This window comes from Vollenhovia emeryi, unplaced genomic scaffold (assembly GCF_000949405.1).
Source record: "Vollenhovia emeryi isolate VEMERY1.0 unplaced genomic scaffold, V.emery_V1.0 DF939150.1, whole genome shotgun sequence".
In the NCBI taxonomy this organism is placed as follows: Eukaryota; Metazoa; Arthropoda; class Insecta; order Hymenoptera; family Formicidae; genus Vollenhovia; species Vollenhovia emeryi.
The window spans coordinates 2,078,402-2,090,726 of record NW_011967216.1 but is presented as its reverse complement, the minus strand read 5'-3'; the positions used below and the strand labels follow the sequence as shown (position 1 = coordinate 2,090,726).

The 12,325-nt window shown below is 49.0% G+C and overlaps 1 protein-coding gene across 1 annotated transcript; it reads right to left on the bottom strand.

Moving 5' to 3' along the window:
• Nucleotides 1–85: 85 nt before the first annotated feature.
• On the bottom strand, nucleotides 86–6,586 carry LOC105565655. Its single transcript, XM_012019025.1, has 5 exons — nucleotides 6,282–6,586; nucleotides 5,052–6,132; nucleotides 4,801–4,955; nucleotides 3,538–4,719; nucleotides 86–3,284 (listed from the first exon to the last, which is right to left on the bottom strand). The coding sequence occupies exons 1-5, from the start codon at nucleotides 6,584–6,586 to the stop codon at nucleotides 3,182–3,184; spliced, it is 2,826 nt and encodes a 941-aa protein (XP_011874415.1). The 3' UTR covers nucleotides 86–3,181.
• Nucleotides 6,587–12,325: the final 5,739 nt, after the last annotated feature.

Genomic DNA, 12,325 nt, shown 5'->3' with positions numbered 1-12,325 from the left:
TCGCTTGGAACTTGACTACAAACCAAAGCTGAGATGAGACGCAGGTAAAAAGTAGACGCTGCGCGATAAACGACGCTCCAAGATATTTCCTACAAGACAAGAGCTGTCGCTTTTATTGAAATTTGTGTGTATACACGAGTGGCACAGTGCTTTTACGTGGCTTCGCATAATACCGCAGCACTCTGCGATTTTTTTCATAACGAACAAAGTTTGAGCGACTTTATGTTTCCGCTAATGCTCTCTCTCTCTACTGGTCCGGTGCACAATTCTTTCCTCTCCTCTCTCTCTCTCTCTCTCTCTCTCTCTTCACTCCCCCCTCTTTCTCTATCGTCTACCTTAATTATAACTATGTATATGCATATATACACTTGCGTAAAGCCCATATTAGCGAATTCGGCGGGCAGCAAGTCTGCTCTTCGTATAGTAGCTGTGCTACATTATATTTTCTTGGTTGAAAATGTAACAGATATATAATCGTTAAGAATGAAAAGTGGAAGGCTAGAAAATACTAAGGATTCAGCTGCAACCAACAAGCCTGAGGTCTGTCCCTTGTAGCCGCGCCATGTTTTATACCTTCTGCATTCAAAATGAAATAGGCACGTGACGTTAAAGAGAGAGAAAAAAAAGAGGGCAGAGATAACAAGTACAAAAGGAGTTGAGCTACAAAGAACGAACCATCCAGTTTGACGCTGTGAAAACCGCTGTACACATAAAGAGATCCATGTATTGTATATAAAAGCGCCACGCGAGCACTTTGGTTTTCTTCGTTCGGTAAAATATCCAATACATATTCCGCTAAAAATGCAACGTTCTCTATTTTATCGGTTCAATATGTTTACATTGTGTCTTTACCATTAAATATAGCTACACGTACAGTAGTCTTCGGCGTATATCAGTGCCGAGACTGCCGAGTGGTACGGGCAGTGCAAACTGAACATTAGAATTTGATCGATTAAACGTCTTTCGTCTTACAATTAGTCCGCTCTGTCTTTCATTGAGCTACGATCTACCAGTACCTGGAATGCACCATCAGACGAAGCGACCCGGTTCGTTCAACAGAACGGTTCGGGAAGGCCTGGACTGAACTCCAATCAACAATCAATCGACATTTATAGCGCGATATCTCGTGTTATTTCGTGGATAGACTTGATAATTTTTCCAACTATTTTATAAACAGGATTGTAACCATTTTTTCTCGTTTGGCATGTAAAGAAAAAAAGTTAGGGACAACGAATTATACCTATTTATTTGCCTTAAGCAATTCTGCCGGTTGAATGATCGAGTTGATCGGATCTCGGTCGAAGCCACCCTTAAAAAGACCAGTTCAGGCCACCCCGTATGTACGCATATGTAATACGTTACGCCTCATTACGTGTATCGCTATGTATACATAGTATAAAATTAATATTATAGAAGATATTCAGAATCCCTTGGCAAGCTTCCACAACGTTGGAGCGTCGAAAGCAGATTCCTGCGAACCAATGACTGAGGAAAGGTGGACAATGTGGAAAACGTAAGCAACGGGAAATGTTCCCCTCGACGAGAGTCTCTCCGCTCCGGAAGCTTGTCAATAGATGTTTGAAAAACCCTCCGTAATATATACATGCATATCGGAGATTATATGTACAAGGTTCTTCGAGAAACTACTTGGGGGAAAAAGTCGGAGCAAAAGTCGGAATGAGTGAGCCGATGATCCAGCCAGAGATTACTTTCTCCGAATATCGTTATGTAATATATCTCTATAGTACCTGTATCGTAATAGTATTTTGTTCTTTCGGAATACTGGCAGAGCAAAGGTATCGAATCTGACCTCGTGAGCCGTTGTTCTCTCACCGCTTTAGAATATTGCTTCTGAATATGACCTTGCGGGGCGCGAATGCGACTTTAGACTTTCCTCCTGTGTGTAATTTCTTTCTTTCTTACAGTCTATATTATCAATATATTATACAAACATCGCTCGCGTATATGTTAAATAAATAAATAAATTAATTTATCTAGACACTGGATTCGACGCATCTTCAATGCGACGGAGATCATTGTGAATCAATTTGTGAATGCCGAATAACAATTGGTAATATTAATATACATTTAATAATATATAAAAATAATATATATATATTTTTATAGGAATATGTAAAAGTGACACATACGCATATTTTGGAAGATACGGAGGTGAAATGAATTCTGTGTACGCGATATCTAGGACTTGAATCAAAAGACGCAAAGGTTTTAATGCAATTTCCATCCGAACAATCCCACGTGCGAAAAAGGCAGTATATTTGTTTGTCAAGTTCCGCCGCGAAACCGCGGGTTCTCGCGTGGCGGAGCGTCCTTCTATACATGTACTATTCTACGAACCCTGACCTGTTATCTTCATCTGTAGCTACACACTTTATATCTCAACATTATTCAATTAGTCTCGTTATCCATATAATTCTGAAATATATGATCTTACTCGTAAAACGCACTTTTGTTTTCGGCTCTAATCTATTTTATATGTATATATATATATATATATATGTATATCTTTTGTTAGAATAATCCACGAGAGATACGCGACCTCTCTTTCTCTCTCTTTGTCTTCTAGTTTCTAAAATAATTATCACTATATGAGAACACGCGAATTAGGATATCGTCAGGTAATAATAGCGTTTGAAAGGTAGACTTCGCCCGAGTGCCGCATAGCTCCACGGGATTTACTTTCCGTCCGTCGAGACACGTTTAAAACTACACCTAAGTCGAGAGATTCGTGTACACGCGTACATGCATGTATGTATGTATGCGAGTGTGTATGTGTATGTGTGTATAGAGGTAACACAGCTTACACAGCGCGTAACTGTAATTAAATACATATATCACAAATAAGTATATACATCACTAATATATAATATCTCGCGAACAGAAGACATTCGATGAATAGATCCTTTTCGATTCGACTCGACTCGCGCGAATCAACGCAGGCAGACACGAGGACAAACGTCCTCGGAAGAGGAAAATTAATGAAGAAAGGAAGAAGCGCGTGGCGAAGCTTCGAGGAATCTCGCCACCCGCTGCGCAATTATATATGGCACCACGGGGGAGGATCTGTTGAGTCATTGGACGGTGAAGCACAGAATTAGCATCGCTAGACAGTCGTTTCCCGGTCCACGTGAATGTACTCCACGAAACCGGGCGGCTGTTGTCAGGACGCCGCCCCAAGAAGTGTCTCCTCGGTCGGTGCACGTCGCGGCTTCTTGCTCTTTTTCGGCCCCTTGTAGTGAAGTCTCTTTGCGCGAGCTTTGGATCTGGAAGAGATGAGTAATGAACGAGAGAAAATGAACAAGTGAGTGTTCTACCTGATGGTATATAATTCCACCGTTACCATCAAATATATAAGAAATCAATTGTGTGATAATTCGAAATAATTTGTTGCTTTCTAAAATCCAAGGATCTGGAAAGAGAGGCAACGACGGCAAGCTTGGTAAGTCTAGCAGCCATTTTGTTACATATAAGCGGAATAACTTTGTCGCTCTACATTGATTCCAGACTGAAAGTTACCTGTTAATAAGAATAGTGAATAGGCACGCGAAGGCAGTGACAATTCCAGCGACGCCGGCGACGACGAGCCACGTGATGGGCGGGAGGAGTCCGAGCAGCCGCGCGCCGTTCCCGCAGTTGGCCTCGTCGTGACCGGACGGGCAGTGCGCGTGGCCGTCGCACCAGAGACTGGCGGCGATGCACGCGCCCAGCTCGGGACACTTGTGCGGGCAGTCACCGATGTACGACGGCACGCCGTTCGTCTCGTTTTCTATCATTCCGCCCGCGATTCTCTCCGGAAGACGCAGCTGCCGGCGCAGCGCCGCGCGGCTCTTGGAGATCTCCAGCCAGGAGGCAGCCGCCTGGCCGGGTTCCCGGGCCACAAAGTCCAAGAGTAATGCGGGTGGCCTCGGTGGACCCGGCCACTTACCCTCTTCCGTCGGGCCTAGCCATTCCTGTGAGAACACGTGTACGGTGAATTCGCGGGCACCCGGTTCCGCCGGGCACACCACCTTCAGCAATTTCGGCGGCCAGCCAGAATACAGGAGGATGCGATTGGTGGTCGGGCACTTGATCTGATCGCTGCCACCGGTCACGCTGATACCACCCCCAATGCCACTACCACTGCTACTGCCGCCGCCGCTAGTGCTCACGCCACCAGACGTCTCGGGGCCGGGGAGCGGTGGAGGTTCCAGCGGCAGAAACCAGCCCCAGGTCAAGACGAAGAGCGACCGGTTCTCGCGCGCCTCCACCAGCCACGGTAGACCGTCGCAATAGATGTCCGGTCTCGACAGTGGAGGACTGACGAATCTCAGTTCGCCACCCTCACCACGGATCCGCTGCTTTCTCGGACACTCTGGCACGCGGATGAGCTCGAAGCTGGCGTAGAAGAAGAGCGTCTCAAAGTCTTCGTGGGGCGCTTGCTGGTCCACCAAGAATGTTATCTCCAGCGCACGCCCAGAGGTGATGTACGTGAGCGGTAAATGTGACGTGTTGTCGCATAGGCATGCCCGGGGTAGCCTCACGTCCCGCCATGGCGCCTCGTAAATGACCAAACGCGCATCCCTAGAGCCAATCTCCTGCACGCAGCGCGGTTTACCGGTGTGTGGGTCTGAATCGCTCGTGCACATGGTGGACTCGCCGAGACTGACATTGTGCAGCGTCAAACGGACTCGTTCCCCGCTCCCAGCTTCCACGCGATATCTGTGTACAGATCAGGCATGGTATTTATGCAATGGAATCTTGGACTCGCGCTCGCTGACATTTGATTCCTGCAATCTTTACCTGCAATCCAACTTGCTGGCACCACCGCGGCCGAACAGACGTACGTCGCGCGGTGACATCACTTCGCCAGCGTGCACCTTGCGCCACACCCGGCTGCAATTGCCGTCGCCCCAGGGTTCGCCGGTCTGAACGGTGGAGACGAACTCGTATCGCGCCTGAAACGAGAACGCGAGTCAGCCCCTATTTTCCTCTTATAAAGAAAAATGTTATGTGGAAAATTTCAGGTCGTGGTGGATGCAACGTGTACTCACGTGAAAGTTAATCGGATGGAGAGCGGTACCCAGAACAGTTTCCATACGCAGCGTCAGGCTCGGCGCGGTCGTCAGGTAGCTTTCCTCCTCGGTACACGGCCTGGTGCTCCTGGTAACATTACGAAGAGCCGCATGGGCGCAGAGTTTGGGCGTGTCGTCGCACAGCGTGGCCATCGGCTGACCCGTGTTCGGCGCGCCGTCCCAGAAGACGAGTCTAGCCGCGCATACCGACGCCGCGGAGATGTCCGGCGTTAGTTGACCGGCGCTCGCGTTGTTCTCGTTGTTGCCGGTGAGATCGCGCTGCGAATACGACGAGAAGTATATCCATATGCGGTCGCCGGTTGCGCCCTTGATGTTCCACGTGCAGCTGGAACCGGGTGGTAGCGCGTGCAAAGGTGCGCGTATCGTGCCACTCCGCTTGCTGCCGACGCCGGTGCCGTTGACGAAGAAGTGGCAGCCTTGCGGGCCCTTGGCGTAATCCAGCCCGTCCGAGTCGACGTAGATGACGCGTAGCTCGAGCTCCAGTCGCAGCGACGACGCGCCCAGCGGAATCGCGACCGGCGAGCTGCGGAATTCCACCTGCATGGCGGGTCCGCGCGCGGTCACCTGCGGTAGCGGGCCGCCGCAGTACACCAGCAGGACCGGGTCCTCCGTGCGCGCACCGTCGCGGAAGATGAGACGGTCCCTCTCGGGGGAGCAGTCCTGCCAGACGTTCAGACTCGTGTTGGCGGTAGCGCTGAGGCCAGCCGGCCCGGAAAGCGTGCTCTTGACGGATATCATGGCGTGCTTGCACGTGGGCACCTCTTTCTGCCGCACGGTGATGAGGCAGCTTGCGTTTCGCGGATACTCGCCCGGATAGTTTGGACTCTGCAACCGACATTGCTTCAGGTGGCACTCGTAGAAGTTGCGGGAGCAGTATGTGCCTGGCACCGGGGAGCCCCGCTCGATCGGCAGTTCCGGCTTGCCCAGTCGGGCGACCGCCTCGTTGCGCGCGACGAAGCGGTAACGGAGACGAAACTCGAACGGCACCGCGGACGGTGCATGGAACAGTCGTATAGAGGCAGTGACCGTACTGGTTTCGCTGCGATAAATCATCATTACTAATTATTATTAATGACCTCGATTAAAAAGATGTTTAAATTTGCAGACCTGAGACACCGTCTTTTCCGCGCGTCATCATTCAACGAGGGAAAAGCTCAAGAGCTCCAGAAAAATAGAGAGAGAGAATACCTGTAGTAGGACGCGCGACCCTCGCTGACGCCGCACCACGAGCCGCCGGTGAAGTGCCTACCGAGTTCGGCGAGCTGAAGCGAGCCCTCGGGACAGCTGGTGAAGTAGTTGTCGGCGTTGGCGTCGACGCGACCGACGCTGAACGCGTCCCACAGTAGTTGGACCAGCTCGCCGTAACCCTGGCCGGCCGCGGTGAACGTCAGATGACAGAGGAACGGCAGGCGTTCCTCGGCGGGTCTCGGCAGGTCCAGCTTGTACGTGTGTCCCTCGCGGCCGTGATACGTGCGGTTGCACGGCGTGCACATCGCCGGCTCGTCGCTGCCGTCGCCGCAATCATCCTCACCGTTGCAGTAAGCGTCGATCGGCACGCAGCGACCGTCCCGACACGTCAACTCGGCCAACCCGCAAGTGCCACCACCGACACCGCTGCCGATGATGCCGACACCGCCGCCGCCACCACCACTGATACCGCCACCGCCACCGCCACCGCCACTGCCACCGACACCGCTACCGCTACCACTCCCGCCTCCACTCCCACTGGCCGTGCCACCCCCGATGTTGATGCCGACGCCGACGCCAACACCGACACCGCCACCGCCGCCGCCGCCGCCGCCGCCGCCGTCGCCGTTCGACGCGTCAACGATCAGCAGCAGCAGCAGCAACAACAGCGAGACAATTCCAATACGATGCGGTGACTGAAAGTACTGTTGTCTGTTATTGTTGTTGTCGGGTCCCCCTCCGGCATCAGCTATCTCCTGCTCAGCGAGAAACCAATCTGTGATTATACGCTTTAAAGGGGGTTGTTTATTTGTTATTGAATACTTTCAACATTTATAATGACCATCACGGATCTTGAAAAGTCATCGAATCGTAATTTTAGTAACTTTCTCCACTTGTAAAAGAATTTTCAACGCCACGGTGAGACGGCGGTATGTTACATGTACAGGACTTAATCGGATCAGCGCGAATCCGCATCTCAAGCGGGTCGGAGATTTAAATCGATCGACCGGACGTAAGATGTACATCGCGACGCCGCGTCGTAAACACCTGTTTCGACGAGTGTTTTAAACATCCGCGCACGATTGTACCCACACGGCGTTTCGTATACAACTACTGACATGCGATCTAATCAACGACGGCGGGACGGGCCAAGTTGGACGAATGGTCGATTTACCATAATAGTTTGCCAGCGAAACGAGCATATCACAGTGACAATTCCGACGTCGCGATTCGGATGTTGCAGGCTTCGGTTGACAGCATGACTGGCTCGAGACGACGTCGACGAGATGAATGGGAATAACGGGAAAGAGAGGAGGACTAGAGTTACGAATCGGCAGTGATTGTCGGCACCGACAACGACATCCCCGAGGACTCGATGGTGAACGACGACGAGCACGGTTGAGCCTGCCGGAGCCGGAGAAGAGAGTGCGAGGACAGGAACCCCGCCTACCGTCGTCGGCTGCTGCCGCCGCCGCCGCCGTCGTCGTCGTTGCACTCGCGAGGAGCGCCGCCAGCCGCTACCCGCTGTGCACGCCCCGGAGGTCGATGCGCAACTGCACGCTACCATGTACCAATGTACCATCCCCAGAGGGAAGCCAGTCGCGACGCGCGCCGCCGCCGCCGCCGCCGCCGCCGCTGCTGCAGGCCATATATACTAGGGCAGGGGTGAACAGAACGGGGGCTGACTGGCTGAGCTCTGTGCTCACGCTCGCCAAGAGAGAGCTGGTGCTGGTGCCTTGCCCGCCTGGCCCTCCTGGCCCGCCTGGCCACTAGGCGCCTCAATGCATCGATCGGCTTCTCGCTCTCTCACTCGTTCTCGCCTTCTCTCCGCCTCCGTCCATAACGCCCTGAAGTCTGAGGCCCGAAGTCGACGGTGCCGACGGCCGAAACGCGAGGAAAGAGGAAGAAGAAAAAGCTGCGGGATCTATAGCAATTGGGATCGCGCGCGATTGTAAAATTGATACGATCCGACGAGGAGCGAACTGCCCCTCGCGCTGGTGAAAGATAAAACGGGTCTTGTCTATGCTTCGGAAATGTAGATTTGTGGGTGAATATATCCGAGAGTTACGAGGCGACATTCGCTGCCCGCAGATCTCGCTGCGGCGTTTCCTCGGATTTCACTTATTGGAATTTTTGCGCCCTAGTAAACGCCCTCCGGGTTAAGCGTCATCGATCGTATCTCAAGGAAAATATGCTATTCCCTCCGGATCGAATCCATAATGATGCATGTAACGAATTGAATTTACATTATGTCCCTTATCAGGACGCGTCTCGTTTGCTCGGGATGGTTAACCGATTTTCGAGCGGAAATGGAAAACGCTAGTGTTTATTTTCAGCATCAGATGAAATAGTACATATATAATCTTGTACATACACGTATATACCAAAAGACGCGATGTAGCGCCAGGTGTATATATATATATATGTTAGCAGTCCTGCGAAGCTATAACGTATCTAGTTGGAGTGATGGATTTTTATAGCAATAATTACTTTTATCCTTTCAATTGGAACTTTTATCGAAAGGTGGATATATCAAAGATTTTTATGAATTTCTCTAAGAGCATGGATGTCACAACGACGACAGATGCATTTATTACAGAGATGTTACATTTCCATTTATCTACATATACATACACACGTATATGTAACACGAGTAGGTGGATTTTGCCGCTGAGTCTCCCTTTTCACCCTGCTGTCCACAAGATCGTCAACTGTCGAGACTCTTGACGTCGGTAGATATAGAGCGTTCCACTTATTGTCAGCTGGGCGGTTTTGCTCGGTTCTCTCGGGTATCTTCCCTGAAATTATCTCGTTCAAAGAGACGGATATTATGATTGCCAAAATCATTTATATTTACTTTTAAACAAAGAACATCAGTACCGTGTTGTATCGATTGACGCAGAAAGGGGTGGTTCTATCTCTAAAATTCTGCGTCGAGTTGAAAATCCATTAATTTTTTTTAAGTGAAAGAGTCGAGAAGAAGGGCAAACGCCTCGTTTTTCTTCTTTTTTGCCTTTGTCAATCCGCGACTTAATCCCTGGTAGCACAGTGCATTGGCTAAACATTGGTCCAATGTCGGTTCTATTAGAAATGCATTGGCCGACATTGTCCAACGTAAAGCCAATATTGGCCATGGAATAAATGTAAATATTGCACGACAATTATATAATATTAGATATATTGGAAGTGCATTGACCAATATTTAACAATGTAACAAGCATATTGGCCTAATATTGATACAATATTGGAGCAATATTGAGAATACTAGATTTACATTATTTCCCAATATTGCGCCAATATATTGTGCCACTAGGGATCATTTCCCCGCGCTGATACAAATAGAGGAAGCGGAGATGAGATCGAGACAGGTGGAACAGCCTGTACATATGCGTTAGGGCTGCACCGCGACCATCCCCCCCGGCTCTCCGATACGCCTCTCGAGGTCTCCCCGATGCTGTCGAGCTCCTCGGAGCCTGCGGAGAGACGCGCGTGCATCCGTGTATCGTCAAGGCGAAACGTGTCGAGGACGTCGTCGTTTCTTGCTCCTAATATTCACATATGTAGAGCCACCGGCGCGTGCATCGCACGCCTTCTCGTCCCGACGCGACGGCGACGATGGAGAGATATCGAACGCAGGTGCACACCCTTTTCCATCTCTCTCCCTCTCTCCTTTTTCTTCCTTCCATCTTTCTCTGCCTTTCTGGAGAGTGCATACAAAGAGATGGTTGATAAGTCTTTTATCGCGTTACCAGCATCAACGGTCCTCGAACGGGTCGCCGTTCTCTCTCCTCCTTCGAGCGGCTATCGATCTCGCGCGGCGCGGCGCCGCGCCGCGCGCGCTCATTATCTGCGCTTATTACAAAGCGGTTCATCGTCCGCGCGATGCACGCCGCCGCACGTGCCAATTAAGAATATCTAATCCCCGCGAAACGCGGTCACGGGGTAAATCCGATAGCGGCGTGAACGCGCGAGCGTGCGGTAAACAGCCGCGCGTCTATAATTGGACGGGGTGTAATCTCGCATACCGGGGCAACGCGAGCTAATCCACTTTCGCGCGAAAGAAAACGCGGGGGCGCGACGCGAAATTGCGAGGATCACGGAATCTCGAGGGGCCGAGGTCCTCGAGTCTCACGGTATACATAATATATTTATTTCATTAGTGCCAATAATATTATTTAGAGCGACGCCTCCCAACCGCACTTGCATTTGCATAACGTTATCTCTCGAGACAAGAAATCTACTTTCTGACACCGCCGAGAAATCATCAAAGCTGTCAGGAGAACATACTTCGGCAGGCGGTAACGTGATTTCAACCGAATTGGAATTTCGCGCCCTTTACGAGATTACAACTCGGAAGATACACACTCGTCCTAACGCATCAATTGCTGCGCATATCAAACGCATTTCCCGAAAAGTGCCTACGTCCACGTATAACGACCCAGTGTTTAAATTAATTTGGGATGAGTTACGATTTCATAAAAGAATAATATCATGTGCGAGAGGAAAAAATCTTTCGTCGAATATACGGGGTGTCAGTAAAGGTTTGGGACTTTTTCTGTGTAGACAGAGCGAACCAAATTGAGTTAACCACTGCAAAAATTGCAAAATGCTAGAGGACTTCTCGACTCAGTTTGGTCCGCTCTATCTACGCAACAAACAAGTCCCAAACATACACTGACACCCTGTATGACAAAATAATATGCTCTTTTTTTTCCAATTATGCTGTTCCAAAACTATCGAAAGCTGTACACCTCAATTCTTGTTTAATCCCAAATTGTTCTCGTTTTCCAGAAGGATGACATTACCTTTGCCAAAACAACGCATATTGTTAACCAATTACAAACGTTAGATAACGATAAAATAATGAAATTTACTTTAGATTCCAGACAAAGTCTAAATTTCACTTCCGTAACGAGGCCCATTGGTTTATCCGAAATCCAACACCGGCGTGCGTTTATGCGTCAAGTTATAGAATGCTTTGAGGAGACTGTATGTGTGCGTAATCATGTGGATGCACGAGTATCGGGAAGAAGAGAGGAGGGAGATGCAATTGAGTGATGAATGCATGCTCACCTAGTTATGCCATAACGGTGCATAACGTAGATAGATTCATCGTTCCACTGTTCTAATTCAGGTGCTGAGATATCCTTAAATAGCGAGATCTATTTGTAGACACTGCAAATCCAAGTCTTGTTCCTGTGCGAAAATGTGGCTTGACTCAATCGAGTAATAATCCGATATGACTGTCCGTTCTTTCAGTATAATTAATTTCAATATAAAATATTAATTTTCAAAATAGCTCGAAACCTATCCTTCCTTCGATTGCTATTTATTTTATACTTGAATATACTAAAGAAATAGTTCCGTTATTAAATGTGTAACATTGGCAAGGTTTCGGATTGAGGTCGGTGGATCTTTCTCAGTGATTGAAAAACTTCCGGGGAAGGAAAGGTCTCCAAAGTGTGGCATAACAAGCCTCCAAAAATTAAGGTTGAACATGTGGCTTCCCGTTAGATCGTCTTCTAATGAAAAGCAACTATAAAGAAATTAAAAACCAGTTGGAATGAAGCGGAATCGTCCAAGAGCTCAGGCGTTTTCAGAAGCTGTAGCACTCTGTAATAGCAGTGCAATTTCTGGTCGTCGGAAATCCGTTGTCGAAAACATGCTCGCGAATCGAATAAGAAGATTCATTTTAAAAACTTGGGAACCTCGTGGTTCCATGTAGGTCGACCAATAAATATCAGATTCGATCCCCACCTCTCGGCTTATAGGAGATCGATTACTGCAGTTAAAAAAGTTGTTAACCGGAAAAAGTATGAAATTATTGTAACCTCCGCTTCGGGAGCAAGAACTTATATGCATACATAATATATAAAAACTTTGAAAAATGTATCTATATACGTATGCTCTATCTGGACAAAAATATATACAGCATTGTTACTACATGAATATGTTAGGAAAGAACCGTATTCACCCCAAGTCTTTCACATTCTTGCGAAAGAATGTACTTTACGAAAAGTACGCTTGGAAAGACTCTTACTGTG